Source organism: Taudactylus pleione, unplaced genomic scaffold (genome assembly GCF_031769625.1).
Source record: "Taudactylus pleione unplaced genomic scaffold, aTauple2 ptg000393l, whole genome shotgun sequence".
Classification (NCBI taxonomy): Eukaryota; Metazoa; Chordata; class Amphibia; order Anura; family Myobatrachidae; genus Taudactylus; species Taudactylus pleione.
The window spans coordinates 7281477-7304952 of NW_028284794.1; the positions used below are offsets into that span (position 1 = coordinate 7281477).

Below are 23476 nucleotides of genomic sequence, written 5' to 3' on the forward strand. Positions count from 1 at the left end.
GTAGTATGGCCCCCCCAGTAGTATAGCCCCCCCAGTAGCAGACCCCCCCAGTAGTGCAGACCCCCCCCCAGTAGCGCCCCCGGACCTTTGACAAGTAAAAAAATAAAAAAAATAAAACTTACCTGATTCCCCGCTCCCGCGCCGTCCGCTCTGTCACACGCTGAGGAGGGAGCCGGAAGACGGAGCTCATGTGTGAGCTCCAGCCGGCTCCCTCCGTGCAGCAGCCAATGAGAGTCTGTGACTCTCATTGGCTGCTGTAACAAACACACAGCTGCCGCTGGCGGCTGTGTGTCTGTGTCTGTGTAGGGCAGAGCGCTATCACTGCGCTCTGCCCTACACGCGAGGAGACCTGATGTTGGATTCTCTAGTGAGAATCCGACATCAGGCGGCCGCCGTTCGGCCCCGAACGGGGATCCGAGTCAGGCGGTGAACACCCGAACAGGGTTCGGGTGGACTCGGATCCCCAATGTTCGGAGCGGTTCGGATTCCACAGAATCCGAACCGCTCATCTCTAGTCTTAATACTGTACTATTTGAGGAAGGGTTAATAATTGATGAGGGATTACATTCAATACATTATATTGTATGCGGTCACACTCTGTATTATATGGCAGTCACTGATGCTTTCTGTATTATATGGCAGTCATTGTGATGTTCTTTGCATTATATTATTGTCACTGTGATGCATTATGTATCGTATGGCAGTCACTGTGATGTACTCTGTTTATTCAACAGACAGAGAAGCAGTCAAAGAGTAGGGAGTGTCATTGTACCTGGTTAGATACCATAAATGGCTGCTTGTCTATGGTTTTGTCATCGATAGTGGAAGTCCAACGTTTCTCGACAGAGGTCAAATGAAAACACAGCAATGTTTTTCTTTTAACATGTGTTGCTTAGCTCTGCCACAACCTTCTCTGATTAGCTCTCTGGGAAAGCCCGTAGTCAACAAAAGAGAAAAATAATAATTTTTTAATTGAATAAACTTCTTAAAACTTCTTAAAATTTTCAAATAGGCAAAAATAACTAGAAAAAATTAAAAGTATTGTAAAATATGCAAAGGCATGTCAAAATCAACCGAAATACTGTATGTGAATTGAAGTATGGGCCTGATTCATTATGAATCGCAAATGCAATTATGCACGCAATTGGCCGATTGCTCATGCGTGAACCAGTCACTTCGATCGGTACTGCGATCGCAGAGACTACGCAGACCCAACGCAGAGTGATTGACAGGAAGTGCCATTTGTGAGTGGTGATGGGGGTGGTTGGCGAAATGCAGGCGTGCCAGTGCATTTGAACGCCATTGCAGGGTCATGCATAAATTAGCCACTGCGATGCCATATGGAGCTCAGGTGCTGGGTGCGAGTGATGAAGTCAGCAATTCCTGAGTAAGGTCAGAGCTTGTGCAAGTGAAGCTGCGATGGTACTCCATGTTACCGATGGTTTCGCAGTCTTGCTAAACATTATGGATGTGTGTCAGGTAAGATGCGCGTCCCTATGTAGTGCTGCAATGCAATAGCGATCGCAATGGATTAGCATACTATCGCCATTAAACTGCATGCGTAATCACAGCCATGATTGCATTTGAGACCCCGCCCGGCCTTTCAGGAAGCCCAGGCCCGAGTAAATAGTATCCGCTCCCCCCTCTCGGTGCCCATGATTCCAAGCCAATTCTCAAATATGATCTTCTTAAAGAAAATATGTATTTGCATAAACTTCCTACATATGTCTTACAGTAGATCAGATTTGTCCCTTTTTTTAAAAGATCTGTTTATTTTTATTTTCAAAATTGAAGTGACAGAAAAAATAGAAAATGTTACAGGCAGATATCAATAACAGTAAATCACAATGTGCAATAGTTATACAGAGGTAACACGGAAAAAGCAAACTGGTGTGTAGATTCAGCCACTAAACATACATTAGGGAAGTAGAAACATAGGGCCTGATTCAGACCCTCTCGCAAGCGGGTTGATGGTCCCCTACTGTGCATGCGCTGCCTCTGGTGTGTGCATGCGCGAGACCCGTCCTGCGACGGCAGCTCCGTTGTCAATTGATGTTGATTGACAGCTCGCCCCGTTTTGTAGGTGGGGAGGGGGGGTGGCTGCACAAACGCAGGACTTCCCTTAGGAACAACTGGCGTTTGTGGGTGGCTCTACTGACATCACTAGTGATGTCAGTAGTGGACTTCCTGCTCTATTAGAGCAGGAAGTCCACTCGGGATTGCGGGAGCTGAGACTCTACCATAGTTTCTCGTCACAAGCTCGATGGTTGCGATAATCGCGACCATCACCAGGTCGCTTGCACAAGCTGTGGGTGGTCACCCACAGCTATGCGAGCAACCTGGAGGCGAAAAAAAAAAAACGCCCTGATTCAGAGCGAGCACTCGCCAGCAGCTCTGAATCAGGCCCCTAGTCCCAGTTCGAATAATAATTGTAAAACACTACAAAAATAGCCCATGAACAATATTATAATATCCAAAGAAAAGTAAAACAATGCATATGGATATCTGGATCAAAACACAAAGATAACATAAAAAAATACAAATATTAGAAAAAAGGAGGAGAGGTGGAGGAAGAAAGAAAGAAAGGCAGCGTTGTAGTACATAGAATGTGGTCAATATCAGGGTGATGTACAGAGCATGTTCCCTGAGCATACATACTATATATAGGAACATCCAGGTTTACAATTGATCAAAAGTAAATACAATACATTTGGTCGGGAGCCTCCCGAATATCGGGTGCTGATCCTGACCCCGCAGAAAGGCAGGCAAGCCCCCCAGCTGCCACCTACCCCCCGGACTACTATTAAAAACCCCCGCAGCGGAGGGGCCCGATGACACAATTCGCGTTGAATCATGTCATCATGGCTCCACCCCCTGCTTCACAATGCCTTTTTTTCAGCATTGTGAAGAGGGGGCGGGGCCACGATGACACGATCGTGTGGTCACACCCCTGGCCCCGCCACCAAAATGGCATCATAGCCCAGCTACGCCCCCACAGAATGCAGGCATTCAGTTCCCTCCCAGAAGGAGGGAGCTGAATGTCGGCAAGTATGAAATACCTTGAGGTAGTCTCAAACAACTTCAAAATCTGAGCTTATGTAGGGGAGTTGAGTGATTCAATATATGCGCCCCATTTTGTAACCCTGGTTAAGGATTAAATAACATACTATATTAATAAGCACATATATGAGTTAAATATATATGTACTGCAGTCACAGTTCTTGAGGTAAAATGTATGTGTGTGTCATGTATTTATAATGGAGTATTGTAGTTCATGATATATTTAATTAATGTATTTACATAAAAGTTTATGTGGTACTTTTTTCCCTGTGGTGAGGATGTGCACAGTGTATGGGATGCACATGCACAGGAGAAGAAGGGGGTGGGGTGATATGGCTGGGAGTGGTTGGGTTCCTTTCAGGAAAAGAGGGGCAGGGACAGAGTTAAGCTGGCCACACAACTAGTTGATTGGTTGGAATAAAAATCTGGTAACGTATGGGAGTAACTGATGATCAGCAATTTACTCCTAAATGTCAGAAAACAGATGCAAATGGTCGTCAGACAAAGTTTGTTAAATGTTTGATCTAAACAATTTGTTCAATAAACAGTTTTTGTCCATTTTCCGGCATTTGGGAGCAAATTGCTGATTGTCATTTGCTTTCATCCCTTACCAGATTTTCACTCCAACCAATCAAGAAGTTGGCTGGTTGGACAGATAATCTTTCGATGTGTGGCCAGCTTAAGTCTGCTGAGCCCTCCCTCCAGTGCCTGCCCTCCTGTGACCCGGGCAGCCAGTGAGTGGCAATGGGCTGCCAGGCGCAGGTGGGCAGAGCCGGAGAGGGAGCCCAGCCGGAGCTGGGGAAGCAGGTGGGCAGCAGTATTCACCCTGCCCTTGCTGGTGTGGAGGTCGTGGTTGTGGGGTAGTGGCAGAGGTCCTGGCAGCGGAGCAGCACAGAGGGCCCAGTGGTGAGCAGAGGCTGTAAGAGGGCGGAGCTGCAGCACATCTCCACAGCTTAGAGGCTGTATCCCAGGAGGAGGGGCGTGTCTACAGTTGGAGAGGTGGAGCGGCAGTTGCTGTATCAGGAGGTCAGTGGCAGTTCCCTGCAGGACAGCCCAGCAGCAATAATACAGAGGTGGGCTGCAGCTAGCAGAAAGGGGCCAGGATTTCTCTACAGATGGGAATGCTACTGATTTACAAGTTAGCAGTGGCAGCGGGAGGCAATCGGGAAGCCGACTGCCTAAATACCGGCAGCCGGCTTCCCGACTGTCTTATCCCGGCATGGGTGAAATGCCGGGCGTCTAGATATAGACGCCCGCATTTCCCCGATGCTGGGAGACCGGCGCCCAGCATCACGGCATCAGTACGATCGTGATGCCGGGCGCCGCGGGCGGACAGCCGCGGGGGGGAGGGTTAGGTTTAGGGCTCCCGGGGTGGACTTAGGGTGAGGCACCCCCCCGGGAGGGTTAGGGTTAGGCTAGGGGGAGGGAGGGTTAGGGTTAGGCACCCCCGGGGGGACTTAGGGTTAGGCACCCCCCCGGGGGACTTAGGTTTAGGCAGCGGGGAAGGGGGTGGTTAGGGTCAGGCACTTAGAGGGGGGATTAGGGTTAGGCACTTGGGGGGGAAGTTAGGGTTAGGCACCCCTAAGGAGGGTTAGGGTTAGGGGGGTTAGGTTAGGCTAGTGGATACTTACCTATACACGATCGGGATTTCCAGCGCTGTCGGGCTTCCGCTGCGTCGCACTCTGCTTCTGTCGGGCTGCCGCTGATGGGAATCGAACCACCGGCCATGCGGCTGACGGTATTTCATACCAATTCCATGGCAGCAGCGCCCTGCTAACAGTGAGTACATATATGCACTGCACTCACCTAGTATCTAGCTGACAGACCCTCATAAGAAGGTGGGTAGCTGCCTTCAAAGGGAGGAGTTGGGGGAGGAAGTCAAAGACAGTCCTATTCTGCTTTTATGCTGATACCAATTAATCCCTATCAGCACCTATAAATAACTTTAGGATAGCATGTCACACATTCCAACTGCAGCCAGACCTCTTCAAACTATGAAGAAAATCTGATTTCTGCACATTCAGGCTATGTTACCCCCAAGCAAGGAGGATAGATCACACAGAGGAGGCTGTAAAAGCCATAACATTCAAAGTGACACTCAGAAGATTCAAACATTGTAACTAACAGATAAATCGTATAGGTCTGTGAATAAATAGCCCAAGAGTAACCATGAAAGGATTTGAACAGTTTGTTATTAAATATTTTAAGTTATTTGGATACCTAATTAAATATTATATAGGGTTGTTAAAACCCAGAATGCTGTGCAACATTCATGTGTGTATAGTCAGGGGGAAATGTGTAGACTATATGTGGTGAATGTTTAAGGTATAAGGAAAAAACTGGTTATAGTTATAGCAAAACTTATAGGTACAGAGTAATGTGTAAATTTATACCTATGTGTAGTTTAGACTGATAATTTGTGTAAATTACATGTATGCATTGTACAGTAATGTGAATGTTACTAATTAAATGTGATTAATGTCATTTATTGAGAATAAGAAAACCCTGTGCACCCTCATAAAACGGTGTGGCTAGTTATTTGAGAACATTTCAAGTTTCACTTAAGAGCACACTACGGGTAATCTAATAAAAGACCCTAACCTACAATTCTGTGTTTGGAAATGGATAATTAAATATTATTGAAAGGAAACTAGGGGAGCAATGCTTCCAACAGTATATTGTAAGGGTTTTCCCAAGTAGACTCATACTTCTTACTAATACTTGGGTGGAGGCACTGGATTAATTATAGAGGAAAGGTACACCACTTAGAGAGATGTTAAGGGGTGTTACAATCGGGAAGCCAGCTGCCGGAATGCCGGCAGCCGGCTTCCCGACTGCTTTATCCCGCCATGGGATAAATGACCGGCGTCTATATCTACCGCTCATTTCCCCAATGCCGGGAGACAGGCGCCCGGCATCCCGATCGAGCGGATGCTGGGCACCGTGAGTGGACAGCCGCAGGGGGGAGGGTTAGGTTTAGGGCACCCGGGGGGGACTTAGGGCTAGGCACCCCCCCGGGAGGGTTAGGGTTAGGCTAGGGGGAGGGAGGGTTAGGGTTAGGCACTCCCAGGAGGGACTTAGGTTTAGGCAGTGGGGAAGGGGGGGTTAGGTTTAGGCACTTAGAGGGGGGATTAGGGTTAGGCACAGGGGGGAGGTTAGGGTTAGGCACCCCTAAGGAGGGCTAGTGTTAGGGGGTTAGGTTAGTAGATACTTACCTTACCACGATCGGGATTTCCAGCGCTCTCTGGCTTCCGCTGCCGGGCTCTGCTGTTTTGTCGGGCTGCCGCTGCCGGGATTCGAACTCCCGGCCATGCGTCAGCCAGCATATCATACCGATTCCGTTAAGGGTGCGTACATTATACATCATGGGAGTTAGTAACCTAGTGTCCCTTTAGAGGGTAAAGGGGGGTTACAATTTTTTATTAAAGGATGTAACCCCTGCTTCCAGTACAGGGAAAACTGCTTTTCTATCATAATACACGGTCTGGAGCATAATAGACTTAACCATTCCCAAAAAGGGAGGGGAAGGGGAGGTCCAAGCACATAAAATTACTTTTTTAGCTACGGTGACAATGACAGTCAGTAATAGGACTATGCGAGATTTATCCCAAATCCCCGTTTGTGAAATTAGCACATAATAAGGCCAGAAATTAGAACATAATAAGGCCAGAAATTAGAACATAATAAGGCCAGTGGATCACTATAAAGTTTTAGGTGAAAAATAGAGTTAATAAAGATCATTACCTTACCCCAGAACTTTGCAATCTTAGGGCATGTCCAGAAATTATGAAAAACGTAGCATTCGGGCGCCTACATTTTAAGCAATCACCCGTCTCCCCTTGTACCATAAAGCTCCTGCCAGCCTGCGAGATATACAGTATGCTCTATTAATAGTTTTGATGTGAACCTCTTGTAGCCAGGAACAGCGCAAAAATTTAAGAGCAGCATCGTAAGTATGCAACAAGCAGTCCATGGAAGTGACAGTAGCCAGGTCTCTGCTCCATGATAAAATTTGTTTCCATACCTGGTAAGATACTTAGGGGTCTAGTTACTAAGCAGTGTTAGGAGACAGAGTGAAAAGTGATAAGAAAGTGATAAGGTACCAGCCAATCAGCTCCCAACTGTCATTTTTCAAACACAGCCTGTGAGATGGCAGTTGGAAGCTGATTGGCTGGCACCTTATCACTTTTCAATCTGTCTCCTAACACTGCTTAGTAAATAGACCCCTTAGTCTTATAGGGGTGTAGCACGAGAAAGGATAGGAGAATTGGAGGATTGAACCGGGAATTTAAGAGAAGGAGCATAATGAGTGGCTTGAAGGTATATAGAATTGTCTGGGTGGAATATGGGCATCAGTATGGAGGGTAGAGAAAGAAAGAATAACTCCACCTGGGTCAAAAATATCCTTAATTAAGGCAATACCCTTCTGTTTCCACTGGCAAAAGTCAGAGTTATCTAGTCCTGGTGGGAACATAGGGTTACCAGTAAAAGGGATATACTTCGAGGTGGTATAGGGTCTAGATAGTTTGGTGCAGATAGCTCTCCAGGCCAAATAGGTATCATGAAATAAGACATTATGAAATATGTGAGTTGGGATAGATTTTCTAGGAGTATGCAACAAAGCAGCAACTGAGTAAGGTGAAAACACAGCTACCTCAGTAGGCGCATGGGTATACGTTTCCCTGTTCAACAACCAATCACCAATATACCTAAAATGCACCATCCTAGAAAATGTGAGAATATCGGGGAGCCCCAGCCCTCCATGAGACCAAGGAAGAAGTAACTTGTTCACTGCCAACCGGGGTCTGCCATCTCTCCACAGAAATTTGGTAAAGAGCTTGGTGCAGGTTTTTATGTCTGCAAGTGACATGCTAATCAGGAGCATTTGTATGGAGTAAGATAATTTGGGATAAGCTACACTTTTAAGTAATGCCAAGTAGGGACAGGGAAGCATCTTCCCGGCATCCAGCAATTTAGTCAGTTGGGCAATAATAGGAGTATAATTTAGACGATATAGGGAGGAAGTAACCACAGGAATATTAATACCTAAGTATTTGAAATGGGAGTCTATAACACGAAAATGTTGATAGGCAGGATCCCTCAAATCCGCTGCTGTGATATTCGCAAGAGGCATCAATTCTGATTTGTGTAAATTGATCTTATACCCTGCAAATGATCAAAACTGGGCTAACAGAGAAATAATACTTGGTATAGACGAAGCGGGTTTGGAAACAAACAGGAGCATGTTATCTGCAAATAGTGACAATTTAAGCTTGGCCGAACCAATACGTATACCTGTAAAGCTATGTGACTGACGTAGCGCTACAGCCAAGGGTTCCAGGGCTATCGCTAATAAAAGGGGAGACATAGGAGAACACTGACGAGTGCCAGTGTGTACATAGAAGGGAGCAGATAGGAAGCCATTGCTGGAAGGGGCAATGTATAAAGCTTTCAATAAGGAAATAAATTTAGTAGGAAAACCACATTTCATCAAAGTATAGTACAGGTGATCCCAGGTGACTAAGTCAAATGCTTTCTCCACATCCATGGAAGTAATAACCTGTGGGCAAGACGAGACCACAGTCAACTGCAGCACAGAACCACTTTGCGAATATTTACAGTGGAGTGGCAACCCCAGATAATCTGATCTGAACCAATAACATCAGGTAATGAAAGTTTCATCCTATTAGAGATAATTTTCATAAATAGTTTATAATCCACATCTAGCAAGGATATAGGCCTATATAAAGCAGGCAGTGTGACATCTCTACCGGGCTTGGGCAGAACCCTAAGTATAGCAGAGTTAAAATGTAAAGGTATAGAGGCTTCAGAAAGAATATCATTATAAAATTATACCAAGGGCTCTATTTACTACAATCCGCATATTGAATGCAGATTGTAGTGTGATATTATCGACTAAATTCGCATTGCAAATTCAGGCAATATCACAGGGATTTACTACAAATCCCTTGCAGGGACAGAGCTTACAAGAAAGCTCTGTCCCTGCGATCCCATCCGCACACTAGTCACTGTATTTTCACAAAATATACTGGGACAAAGTGCCCGCACATGCGCCGACCGGCCACCGCTGCTACCACCCCGGTGATAAGCCCCACCATCATCGTTAAGCCCTGCCCCCCACAATCGCGGACCCCGTGCGACCCCCCCTCCATTAATAGCACTTACCTGTAGTCATCGGTGCCCCGGTGATATCTTCCATGCCTCCGGTCAGCTGATATCCCATACTACACTGGGACCCGATCACCTGATGACCGGGCTGCAGTGCACCATGGGAGACCAGCTGACCGGAGGGAGAACATCACCGGAACGCAACCATCGGTCCATGGAGTCAGGTAAGTAAATTTTTTTTTTTTTTTTTTTTGTAGAGATCAGCTTGCGGTCTGTCTAGACCACACAGCTGATCACTGGGACAAGCTCCGGGCTCTGCCCGTTAGAGCAGGGCAGGAGTCTGGTAACCGGGGGAGACCCTGGATAACGCCACCTCCATGTGGCATTATTATCACAGGGCTTCCCCCGGTATTTTTTTACAATTTGTTTTTAGCAACTTTGGTTGGATCACATTTACCATTACAATTATGGCATCGTTAAGCCCTGCCCCCCACAATCGCGGACCCCGTGCGATCCCCCCACCCTTAATAGCACTTACCTGCAGTCATCGGTGCCCCGGTGATGTCTTCCATGCCTCCGGTCAGCTGATATCCCATACTACACTGTCAGCTGATATCCCATACTACACTGGGACCCGATCACCTGATGACCAGGCTGCAGTGCACCATGGGAGACCAGCTGACCGGAGGGAGAACATCACCGGAGCCCCAACCACCGGTCCATGGAGTCAGGTAAGTACATTTTTTTTTTTACTTTTTTTTTGTAGAGATCAGCTTGCGGTCTGTCTAGACCACACAGCTGAACACTGGGACAAGCTCCGGGCTCTGCTCTGCCCGTTATAGCAGGGCAGGAGTCCGGTAACCGGGGGAGACCCTGGATAACGCCACGTCCAGGTGGCGTTATTATCACAGGGCTTCCCCCGGTATTTTTTTACAATTTATTTTTAGTAACTTTGGTTGGATCACATCTGCCATTATAATTATGGGAAATGCGATCTGCTTATTAAAAATTAGTGATACTTAGGGGTTGGAGTAGAATAACTACAGTTGATACTAAAATAATGTGAAAAGGGTGTGAAAACACCCTTTTTCACATTATTTTAGTAAAAATAATTTTAATAAATAGAGCCCCAAGGGAGAGCATACATGTGAGGAAAGGAATTTAAAGAATTCCCCTGAGTATCCATCTGGACCGGGAGCTTTAAGTGCCTTTAAACCTTTAATACCATTGGAAACCTCATCCTGGCTGATGGGAACAGTAAGGGATTCTGCTTGCACAGGGGAGAGGGTCAGCAAGACCAGTTTATCCCAGAAGTCCTGCTTCTGAGCATGATCTATGACAGGATCAGAATATAAATCAGTATAAAATGCCCAAAAGGAATTAACAATGTCCTTCCCCTTTCTGTACACAGTGCCAGAGGGTGTCATGAGTGAGGAAATAGAAGAGGGGGTGGAATGGGTACGCAGCAGATTAGACAGCAGCCTCCCTGACTTATTGCCCTGTGTATAAAAGTGGCAGCGATTCCGAAAGGTCTGGTGAGCAGCAGCCTGATCCAGAACCCCACTGAAGTGCACCATGTGTAAGCCTCCTTAGTGGTGGGGTTAGAATCAAGTTTGAATACTCTGAATGATTCAGTCAGTTCTGCCTGGGCCTTTAAGTACAATTTGGAACAATCTTTCCAATATTTAGACATGTAGTTGATTATTTCTCCCCTAAGAACAGAATTGGTGGTTTGCCAGTATAAAACCGGGTTATTTATATGATCGGCATTATTCATTGCAAATTCACACCATTTTGCTTCCAGCATATTACAAAACGTAACTGAGGTTGGCTAGGTAAAGCGGAAATCTCCAAGGCTTATAGGATCCCGTATCTACCAAAGGAGTCAGCATGAACCAAGTCAGTGCATGATTGGATAATCCGATGGGCTCTATACCTGCGTCATCCACTCTGGAAAGCAAAGAGTCTGAAAGTAATGTGTAGTCTATACGGGACAGTGTGGCGTGGGCAGCATACAAACAAGTAAATTCTCTATCGGTAGGGTGGAATACTCGCCACACGTCTATCAGGTGTAATTCCGATGCCAGGGAAGGGAGGCCTAGGGACAGGGCAGCACGGTGTCTGGAAGGAGGCTGCTGTCTATCCATGTAAGGGGAGAAAGCCATGTTAAAGTCTCCACTTAAAATAATTGTGGAGTCCATATAAGGGAATAAATTATCAATATAACATGAAAAAAACATCAGCAGTACTGATTGGGAGCGTACAAATTACATATTGCAAACCTTTCACCTGCTATACTAACATCAGTGATTGTATATCTCCCAGATGGGTGTGAGTAGGAGAAGTGAATTTGTGGAGCCAATTGTTTCCTAATAAGGGTAACCACAGTTATAAGAGGCCGAGGCTAATACAGAAAATCCCATGGTGTTAAGTTTTAAAATTTCAGGAGGCAGTAAATGAGTTTCTTGTAACATAACTACATCAATATGCAATTTATGAATAAATGCCAAGAGACGTTTACGTTTTATGGGGGAGTTAATGCCCCCCACATTCCAGGAACAAAATTTGAGATTAGTCTTTATGCTACCTTAAGCATAGAAAAAGACCAGGGACAATGCAAATAATACTAAAAATATGTAAATATGTACCCAAGGTACATACAGCCACAGGTTATGAAACATGACATATTGCTGATAAGATATATTTTTCCCTTTTCATGTGAGCCTATAAATGTTTACTACAGTATATCCTGATTCTTCCTGTTTAGCAAATGGACATTTTACTTTTTATAACTATAGTATAAAGAGAGATTATAAACCTAGTAACGGCTGGGGTGTGCCCAGTGTGTGTGATCATTATATTATAACAATATAAACATGTCAAACTTATCTAAGAATAAACACACGGAGACAGTAATGGATTTTAAAACAGGTCGGCTATTTATTTAATTTAATATTTTAAATATTGCATGGTGGCTGGAAGGACGGCACTTACACAGAGCAGCCCAACAATGCAAACTCAACAACAAAAACAGCATTGCGGGCGGAGTCCGCCCTTTGGATGTCAAACCCTGCACTTGGGTATTAAGCATAGACCTTCTACCATACACAATGCCATCCTTAGATGGTTGTACTTCCCCCATAGAGGTGGTACAGTACTTCTCCACACTTAATAGAAGGTGAGCATACCCAATGCACACACACTACACCCGGGCAGATGATAAGCCGTACTTCCTGTCACACAAAATATAGCTAACAAACAATGAACCCTAGGGTACGGGAGGGCGGGCAAATATCCCAAGGAAAGAGGCCACAGGCTTGTAAGCCTGGTCTTAAATTAGATCTGTCCCTACTCCTCCCACTAAGGATTTAATAGGTTGGCACCAACCCCATGATCACCATCCGTAGCCACAGCCCAGCCTCCTGGTTTAAGTCACTACTAGCTCATTTGAGCCCTCCATTATTCTTTTCATTTTAGATAATGCAAATATGAGGCATGAGAAATGAAGCCGAAGTTTACACACTCCTGGATGCACCATGAGGGATTACCATCAATAGCGTTTATTTAAAATATAATTTAAAAAATTCCATCTGGCTGTTGCTTTACAGCTACTGTACCAATAGACTGAGATGTGATACAATAAATTGTAATAAATGATACCACATGTCCCCAAAATGAAGAATCCTTATCACCGTAAATTATGACATTAAGGATTCTTGGTGCACTTGAATGTATCAGCTTGAATCATAGGGACAAGTGCATCGATAAGAGCAGGTCCTGGGGAGCATGAAGATGTAAAGTGATCGCATCTGCAATCACATTACTTCTATCCATAGACCCCCATCGCGGCTTCTGTGTATGACCAGCTTTCTTGCAAAGTGCATTGGGATATCCTGCAGCTCATTGGGGAGAGACTGCAAGATTCCTCTCCAGCAGGGCAGCCCTATAGCAGATAATGGGCTAACCCTTTCTGATGATGGCGTTAGCCCAAACAGGCAAGATGCTAGCAATATCAGGCAAGATCTCATTAAATACTGTCACAATAGAAAACTATGGGGATGGCTGCTGCAGGAGCTGGTAGTCAGAAAGCAGGATATGTCTCCGATATCTCCTGCTTTCCTCTGTGGTACATGTAAGGGATACTTTATTTCCCCTTAAATATGTGGGAAAGCAGTTACTTTGCATTTCTCCTCTCCAGGGAAGCCCGGAGAGCAGATACAGATGGCCGCTTTGGGGGCAGGCCATGCTCTTAAAGTCAATAGGCTGCCTCTTTATGGCAAAATGCTGTGAATATCTGGTCTGGGGAAGGGGCAGGGCTAAAACAAATTGATTCACATAATTTTAGCCCCTCCCCCCTCCATACAGACCCATGATTCCTGTAAGTTTCTCCACATACTGCCCACTTTAGTATGTCTATTAGCCAATCAGCGGCCTGGCTGTTGATTGATAGCCAGGTCATTCACATACAATGAGCAGCCAGTTTCTATAGTACAGTAGTAACCGCTGATTGGCTGGCAGCCCTCCAAGTGAAAGATACATTGTGGGTTCCTTCACTTGTGGAGAAGACCTGTATGTGTATACTCATACAGCTATTCTGTGTCTGGATGGATCAGGATAGCATTTTTTTATTTTTAATGGATCAGGGATGCAACTAGAGAAAAGGAGTGACCAGGGCCAAGGGTAAGGTGAGTATTTTTTTTTAACCAAATAGTGGGACTCTACTGGAGAAGAGGACTGATCAACACAGGGCACAAGGTGAGTATAGTGTGAGTGTGAGTATGTATTAAACTTTTCTATTGTGTGCGTGCACTATCTTTATTGCAATATTTCCTTAATAGGAGGACTATAGTTTCCAGTGGCCCCTTAATACCCTGCATGCTGGTACTTGTGGTTCTCCAAGTGCCAGCATGTGGGGGGAGGCTTTCTGGGACCTGCAATAATTTGCTTGCAGCCAAATCCAGGGGCCACTTCTTTCTGCTTATTCTACTGGACCTCTCTGCAGCATTGACATTGTGGCTCATCCTCTCCTCCTCCGCACCCTTCACACCTTTGGCATCTCTATCACCGACCATGCCTGGTTCACCTCATACCTGACCAACCACTCCCTCTCTGTGTCTGCCTCTGGCTCTACCTCCCCCCTTCCATCCTTCCTGCTGGTGTCCCGCAGGGCTCTGTCCTGGGCCCACTGCAATTCTCCCTGTACATCTCTACTCTAGTAGAACTCATCAGCTCCTTTGGCTCCAATACCAGCTATATGCCAATGACACACAACTATACCTCTCCTCTCCTGAACTTTTCCCTTTTGTCCTCTCTCAGGTTTCCAGCTGCCTCTCCGCCATCTGTTCCTGGATGTCCAAGCACTCTCTGAAGCTCAACATGGACAAAACTAAACTCATCATCTTTCCCCCTAACAGAGTCTCCACTCCAACTTGCTATCACTGTTGACAACACCATAATCTCACCTGTCAGCCAACTTCACTGCTTGGGTGTCACCCTTGACTCCACCCTCTCCTTCGACCCCTACTTTCAATCGCTGGTTCAAATCTGTCGGTTCCAACGACGCAACATTGCTTGCATTAGGCCTTTTCTCTCCCAGAATGCTACCAAACTGATTATTCATTCACTAATTATTTTTGGGATCGACAACTGCAACTTTCTCCTCACTAGCTTCCCATGTTCCCATAATGCTCCCCTCCAATCTGTTCTCAATGCTGCAGCTAGACTTATCTTCCTATCCCACTGTTCCACTTCTGCCACTCCCCTCTGCCAAAACCTGCACTGACTCCCATTACCCTACAGAATCATCTTTAAACTCCTCACCTTCACATACAAGGCCCTTTCTAACTCTACTGCTTCCTACATCTCCAACCTCATCTCCTTACATACTCCCTCTCCTCTACCCTGGTTACTTCATCTCCTGCTCCAAGACCTTGCAGAGCTTCAATTGTATACTGAAAATCCACCTGTTAATCAAAGCATATACTTCAACCACATAAACATGTCACCAGGTTGCTGTTCTCCTGCCTCAGCCATCTCTACCTTGCCTAATTCCTGCACTCAGATCCCCATCTACACACTCATGCCCACAGGCATAGGAGACTGCTGTGGGTGTTGCTCAGCAGCCATGAGCAGTCTCCCAATGCAGCTCAGTACATGCTGTGTTCTGGGCTGCTGTTAGGGAGGGGGGGTGGCACCAGACCCGGGCCCCCAGCTGGGTCCCTCAGGAAACCTGGGCAAATATTACCCACTTCCCCCCCTCTCAACACCCCTGCTGATGACTTTGGAGCTTTTATGAAAGAAGACAAGATGCTTTGTTTCCAGTAGTACAGAATTTATGGAGGAGGCATGAAGAATCTCTGTATCTCTACCCTTACCTCCTGGAGATGTTTATGTAAGGATCTGGAAGGACGGTATTGGTTTTGAGACTCTAGAGACCAGAGAGTAGAATCCAGGCCAGCTTGCATTTTCTGTGAATGTGTTTTTAGCTTAATCCCCTTCAGTATGGAGAAGCCATGGAGTACTGCTTTCAGGGCACATTAGTAGGTGAAAACAGAAGTGTCATCGGGTGAAATGGTTTGATTGTATAATGTAAGAGAGTCAGCAAGGGCTAGCAGAGTCTCAGGGTCAGTTAGACAGTACTCAGGGAAATACCATGTGTGCAGGAGGGAAATGGTGACCTGTGGGGGTCATTCAGACCCGCTCGCGAGCAAAGGACGCTTGCAAGCAGGTCGATGTTTGCCGAATGCGCATGCGCACGATGGAGGGAGCTCCATCGTGCGCATGCGCGAGACCCGGCGAACGACGAGGAATACGTAGCTCGGGGTATCGCACCAAAGGGGGCGTGCTGTCGATGGTGACTGACAGCACGCCCCCTTTGGTCTTTGGTGGGCGTGCCGGGGGCATGGCTGCCGGACGGAGGAGTTCCCATGGCAACGCCTACCGTCTGAGTCCGGCCCCACTGACATCAGTAATGATGTCAGTGGGAGTGATTTTGGCTCTGATAGAGCCAAAATCACTCCTGGGCTTGTGGCAGCGAGACCCTACCGTAGGGTCTTGTCGCAAACCCGATGGTCGCGATGGTCAAAGACCATTGCGACCATCATCATGGCCGCTCGCTATATCTGTGGGTGGTCACCCACAGCTATATGAGTGGCCAGGAGGCAGCTCCATTTTTATGATTCAGAGCGAGCGCTCTGGTCAGAGTGTTCATCTCTGAATCAGGCCCTGTGTCCCAAGTCCACAAAACTGGGACATGGTTAGACCAAGTAATGGGCAGAATTTTGATATTCTTGATGTTTAAAGACCCACTGCTTAGGAGAACAAGATCAATTCTGGAGTAGCTGTTATAAACTGTAGAAAAGAATGTATAGTCCATATCCTCAGGCAAGTGGGTGCACTAGGAGTCAAACAAATCAAACTCTACATCTAAGTCATTTCTTAAAAGCTGAAGAAGGACCTATGTCATGAGAAGAAGAGGTGCAGCCTTGGGAAGAGGTTTTTTTATCAATTTTGGGGTCAAGGACTAGATTAAAATTGCCCATTAAGATAAATGCACCCTGGCAAACTTTCTGTACTTCCTCTAAAGTATCTTACAAAAAGAGGACCCGTTATCACCTCCTGCTAAAACTGTGCACTGACTAACTGCACACCTATCACCCCCTGCTAGAGTTGTGCACTGACTAACTGCACACCTGTTATCACCCCTTGCTAGGGAACTTTGTACTGACTAACTGTGCTCCCATTATCACCCCCTGCTAGAGAATTATGCACCATCTAACTGCAGTCCCATTACTACTGCCTGCTAGAGAACTGTGCACTGTCTAACTGCAATACCATTATCACCCCTTGCTAGAGATCTGGGCACTGACTTACTGCACTCCCATTATTACCCTCTGCCACAGAAATATGCACTGTGTAACTACAGTCCCATTATTACACCCTGCTAGAGAACTATGCACCATCTAGCTACAGTCCCATTATTACCCCCTGATAGAGAACTGTGCACTGCTTAACTGTACTCCCTTTATCAAACCCTGCTAGAAATCTTGGCACTGACTGACTGCATGCCCATTATTACCTTCTGCCACAGAAACATGCACTGTCTAACTACAGTCCCATTATTACCCCCTACTAGAGAACTATGCACCAACTAACTGCAGTCCCATTATTATTACCACTTGCTAGAGAACTATGCACTGACTAACTGCAATCCCATTATTACCCCCTACTAGAGAACTATGCACCATCTATCTGCAGTCACATTATTACCCCCTGCTAGAGAACTGGGCACTGACTAACTGCACTCCCATTATTACCCCCTGCTAGAGAACTATGCACAATCTAACTGCAGTCCCATTATCACCCTCTGCTAGAGGACTGTGCACTGACTAACTGCACTCCCATTATCACCCTCTGCTAGAGAACTATTCACTGACTAACTGCACTCCCATTATCACCCTCTGCTAGAGAACTATTCACTGACTAACTGCACTCCCATTATCACCCCTACTAGAGAACTATTCACTGACTATCTGCACTCCCATTATCACCCTCTGCTAGAGAACTATGCACTGACTAACTGCACTCCCATTATCACCCTCTGCTAGAGAACTATTCACTGACTAACTGCACTCCCATTATCACCCCTACTAGAGAACTATTCACTGACTATCTGCACTCCCATTATCACCCTCTGCTAGAGAACTATGCACTGACTAACTGCATTCCCATTATCAACCCCTACTAGAGAACTATGCACAGACTAACTGCACTCCCATTATCACCACTTTCTAGAGAACATCGCAATGACTAACTACACTCCAATAATCACCCCCTGCTAGAGAACTATGGCCTGATTAACTGCACTTACATTATCACCCCATTAGAGAACTAAGCCCTGACTAACTGCATTCCCATTATCACCCTCTGCTAAAAAATTATGCACTGTCTAACTGCCATCCGATTACTACCCCCTACTAGAGAACTATGCACCATCTAACTGCAGTCTCATTATTACTACCTGCTAGAGAACTGTGCACTGTCTAACTGCAATCCCATTATCACCCCCTGCTAGAGAACTATGCACTGCTTAACTGTACTCCCTTTATCAAACCCTGCTAGAGATCTGGGCACCGACTGACAGCACACCCATTATTACCTTCTGCCACAGAAACATGCACTGTCTAACTATAGTCCCATTTTTACCCCCTACTAGAGAACTATGCATCAACTAACTGCAGTCCCATTATTATTACTGCCTGCTAGAGAACTGAGCACTGACTAACTGCAATCCCATTATTACCCCCTACTAGAGAACTATGCACCATCTATCTGTAGTCACATTATTACCCCCTGCTAGAGAACTGGGCACTGACTAACTGCACTCCCATTATAACTCCCTGCTAGAGAACTATGCACTTTCTAACTGCAGTCCCATTATTACCCCCTGCTAGAGTACTATGCACCATCTAACTGCAGTCAAAATTATCACCCTCTGCTAGAGAACTATGCACTGACTAACTGCACTTCCATTATCACCCCTTTCTAGAGAACATTGCACTGACTAACTGTACTCCCATTATCACCCTCTGCTAGAGAACTATGGCCTGATGAACTGAACTTACATTATCACCCCATTAAAGAACTAAGCCCTGACTAACTGCATTCCCATGATCACCCCCTGCTAGAGAACTGTGCAGAGACTTATTGCATGACCATTCTTTGCTGCACCATAGATTGATTGCCAAGAGTGTTGCACTAAACCCTATCATGGAAGTGATAAATAAATGACAAACAAAACATGTAGACCTGTCTATATTTTGACTGCAGGTTACAGTATGTGCAGTTACATATCCTTTAAATGTCGACATGGCTATAGGTTGAATGTTAACATTATGACATGGTCAAAATGCTGACATATTAAATACAGATAAACTGTATAGATACAATATGTGGACCTGGCAGAAGTTGACTAAACAACCAACCAGGTGCTACTCTCACACTGTCCTCTCACACTTTCCTCTCACACTGTCCCCTCACACTGTCCTCTCACACTGTCCTCTCACACTGTCCTCTCACACTGTCCTCTCACACTGTCCCCTCACACTGTCCCCTCACACTGTCCCCTCACACTGTCCCCTCACACTGTCCTCTCACACTGTCCTCTCACACTGTCCCCTCACACTTTCCTCTCACACTGTCCTCTCACACTGTCCCCTCACACTGTCCCCTCACACTGTCCCCTCACACTGTCCCCTCACACTGTCCCCTCACACTTTCCTCTCACACTGTCCTCTCACACTGTCCTCTCACACTGTCCTCTCACACTGTCCCCTCACACTGTCCCCTCACACTGTCCCCTCACACTGTCCCCTCACACTGTCCCCTCACACTGTCCTCTCACACTGTCCTCTCACACTGTCCCCTCACACTTTCCTCTCACACTGTCCTCTCACACTGTCCCCTCACACTGTCCCCTCACACTGTCCTCTCACACTGTCCTCTCACACTGTCCCCTCACACTGTCCCCTCACACTGTCCTCTCACACTGTCCTCTCACACTGTCCCCTCACACTGTCCCCTCACACTGTCCTCTCACACTGTCCTCTCACACTGTACCCTCACACTGTCCTCTCACACTTTCCTCTCACACTGTCCTCTCACACTGTCCCCTCACACTGTCCTCTCACACTGTCCTCTCACACTGTCCTCTCACACTTTACCCTCACACTGTCCCCTCACACTGTCCTCTCACACTGTCCTCTCACACTGTCCTCTCACAGTGTGTTGGTTTATGTAAAGTTTTGTTCTTATACCAATCTCAATATGGCTGCTAATTAGCAGCTGTTCCAAATCATTATTCCATACACATAAACCAACATACTGTATAATATTTCCACATATCAGTATTTGATAATGTTTGGCAAGCCTGCTTCACTTCATAATGGACAATACCACAAATGTATGCAAGTTCATAACTTTATAATGATTCTGACCTGCACATCCCTTTATCACATGACTTAAATACTGCTATGTAAAGCCTGCTATCCTGGAAGAAACTTCAGATATAGCCACCTACAGTAAGTAACAATTTCAATATAGGTAAGTAATATAAAAGTAGAAAATGATTAAAGTTAGTAAGAAGTTGAAATATACAGTGGCTCCGGACCGTCAGTCCCATGATCACGTGATGTAAACATTAACCACATTATCCTACTGGGACTGAGAAGACAGCTTCTGTATTGGTAGTGTATTTGTGCCACCCAATCACATGGTGCAAACAAACACCATGTGATTATATGTTCTATGGATCATGTGATAGAAACACATCTTGGTGACTGGTAAAGAGAGAGGGATTGGTATTCAAAGAAATTTCAAAGTGAAAATTATGTCTAAGTAATTAACCGTATGGTATGTATTGCTTGTAAACAGATCCAAATGACATGATTTAACGTTTTTTTTTATCAATTGTTTTATCAATTTTGATCAATATTAAGGAATCCAAAACCACATCCGAACCAAAACACTTGAGGGTGGTTTTGCCAAAACACAATGATCAATTAGAACCAAAACCAAAAAACGGTGGTCCGTGCACATTTCTAGTTTATAATAATAAGTGCACCCTTATTATACAAATATAAATATTTATATAGGACAACCATTCTTTTGTTACTTTGTATGGGAAAAAACACACACAGATATCATCTATTTGTGTCCTTCCCTCCCTCTATTTATATACTCCATACAGTATATAGAAAAGTATACATATATTATTTTGATTATCTATTATCAATATGTCTCCTAGCCAGAGGTTTCCAAACGCGGCCCTCAAGGCTCCCAAATAGTTCAGATTTTAGAGATATCCATGGTTGAGCACAGGTGACTTAATTAGTACCTCAGTCAATTTGATGAAACCACCTGTGCCCAACCATGGATATCTCTAAAACCTAAACTGTTGGGGAGCCTTGAGGACCGCATTTGGGAGTCTCTGTCCTAGGCATATGCTATAAATATGGAGTCTCCATATCTCAATAAAAACTCAGAAATCTCAGAAATCTCCTTATCTCAATAAAAACATGATCAGATAAAATCAGAAGCAATAGTCATTCCAATACAAATCAAACAATTCTATCAATGTCAGAATAATACATATATAACCCTACATCCATTTTTATGTAACTTTGAAAAAGACCGTCATATGAAATAATTTAATTTAATTGCTCGCTGACTCCTGTTAAGTCCTATACTAACTTGATATTAACCTTATATGTGTATTTGTTTTTACACGCATTTCTGATAATACTGAAAGTCACGATATGATTTTTTTTGTTTTTGTGAAAAATACATATGATATTAATTTGCTACTAAAATGTTGTCATTGCTAAATAGTATAGGACTTATGACATATTTAAATACTATGGTTATTTTATCTTTATCAAGTAAAGTGAATATGTATTTCATGTTCTTGCAACCTTCAACCATTATTAAAGCAATTCATGATAATTATTCTGTTGATATGATAAAAGCATAAATCAAACTTTCCTGGCAGTTCTAGCAACATATTAGATTTCAGGACAATTAAACTCCTCGGGAGCTCATTCTAAAGGAAGCAGCTACCCAATACAAAGAAGCCTTAGTACCTCTGATTTCCTCAAATGGCTCTTGTCACCAGAGAGGAATCGCAAGCTCATTTTTGAAGTGTACAGTGATTCAGTTTAGCTTGGTTTCTTCTACAATTGGCTTGTTTCATTGTTTCATATGACAAGTGTTTGTAATTTGTGATTTCTTTAGGTAATTTACATGGTCCTAACCACGAATCCTGCGAATAAGTACAAACCACCCTCCCCTAAGATGCACAGTCATCCCACGAATGCTCCTCACACCACGCCAGTCTCACCCACAACTGTTAATTCCAAATTCAAAGAATTTTTAGGACTGATTGACTGGCCTGAACCTCCATCCACTGTGAAACACTATAATCTATCCACCAGCCCCAGTCACTGTGATTACCATCTGCTGAAAGCACGTGATACATACAGGATTGGAGAGACATTGGAGGTGGTCATCACAGCTCGGGACCACAATGGTCGGCCAAAGGAATATGGTGGAGATTACTTCCGGGCCAAGCTGCACTCTCCGGCACTGAAGGCTGGTGTGACTGGGCAGATAAAGGACCATGGTAATGGCAGCTATCTGGCCACATTCCTCCTACCGTGGCCGGGGACAGCGGAGGTACATATCCGGCTCATTCACTCCAGTGAGGCTGTGGCTGCTATGAAGAAGCAAAGGGATACTCCTCCACTAACGGTACAGTTACATAGCAGCCCTTAGTGTCATGTTGATATATGTGTACTATTTGTGATATAATGCAGGATAAAATAGTAGACACCAACAGCATCCAGATACAGCAGGAAGATTTAGTACAAAATCAGGTGTTTGGATTATTGAAGTGTAGTAGAGCTCACAATTACAAAAACAGTGGATCTGGATGGAGCAGAGATGAGTGGAACATACAGAGGACCAACTAGTCATGTATAATGGTAGCATTGCAGAAATATGCAGGATATATGCAGGGTATCTGCAGTTAAGTTGAACACATCCATGTTTCATTGTGGCACTCTAACACAGTGACAAGATGGTGCTGCGCATGTGCAGGAAGCTGAATGGCAGCCATCTTGGTAAAGTGAAATGCTTCACTAATGGCGCAAGTATGGAGATAGATATGTAGCACACCCCACAATTAAACAGCACCTTCACTGCAAGCTTTCTCCATGTTACTCAAATATTTTCACATATAGCTTTGTTGCAGGAACCTGTAAAACAAATTTGAGGGTTATATAAACAAGAATCCATTAACATGTCAAGTAATTCTAGTCCACATTTCTTAAGAAACCTGACAAGTGACTGTGATGTAGTCCCTTTGGTAAGCACCTCAGCAGGATTCTTCTCACTAGCTATATGAATCCCAGCAACAGATTCTTTCTCCACGAGATCTTGATCATTGTGACACTCAATGTTAATGGTGTCTTCCTTGTTTATAAGACTCAATTTATTCAATATTTCTTTAAGGTATTGGATTTACTTGGCTATTTTGGATTCCCACTCACAACAGTAATTTTTTTACATCGCCGCTTGGATATTTTTTGGTTCACAGAATGTGATATATGCAAACTCCTCATGTTAACTTTCTGTGATTTTCCAGTGTTTGATTATGATCTGTGGCTGGATGTCCATGCTGGTAGCTTGTTTTTCAGGTATGTCCCCACTTGCTGGCATATCCAATAACATA

General features: G+C 44.9%; 1 protein-coding gene across 2 annotated transcripts in view; it reads left to right on the forward strand.

Moving 5' to 3' along the window:
* Window positions 1–23476, forward strand: part of LOC148507439 (NXPE family member 3-like) — a 188502-nt gene that overhangs the window by 5340 nt on the left and 159686 nt on the right. Inside the window, exons 1-2 of one of the 2 annotated variants that reach the window (XM_088446150.1) lie at window positions 20207–20267; window positions 21979–22494. In XM_088446150.1, coding sequence (XP_088302276.1) covers window positions 21988–22494 — 507 coding nt within the window. In that variant the 5' untranslated portion in view covers window positions 20207–20267; window positions 21979–21987. Of the gene's footprint in view, window positions 1–20206; window positions 20268–21978; window positions 22495–23476 lie in introns of those variants that run through there. The other variant, XM_088446148.1, reaches the window with a different exon arrangement.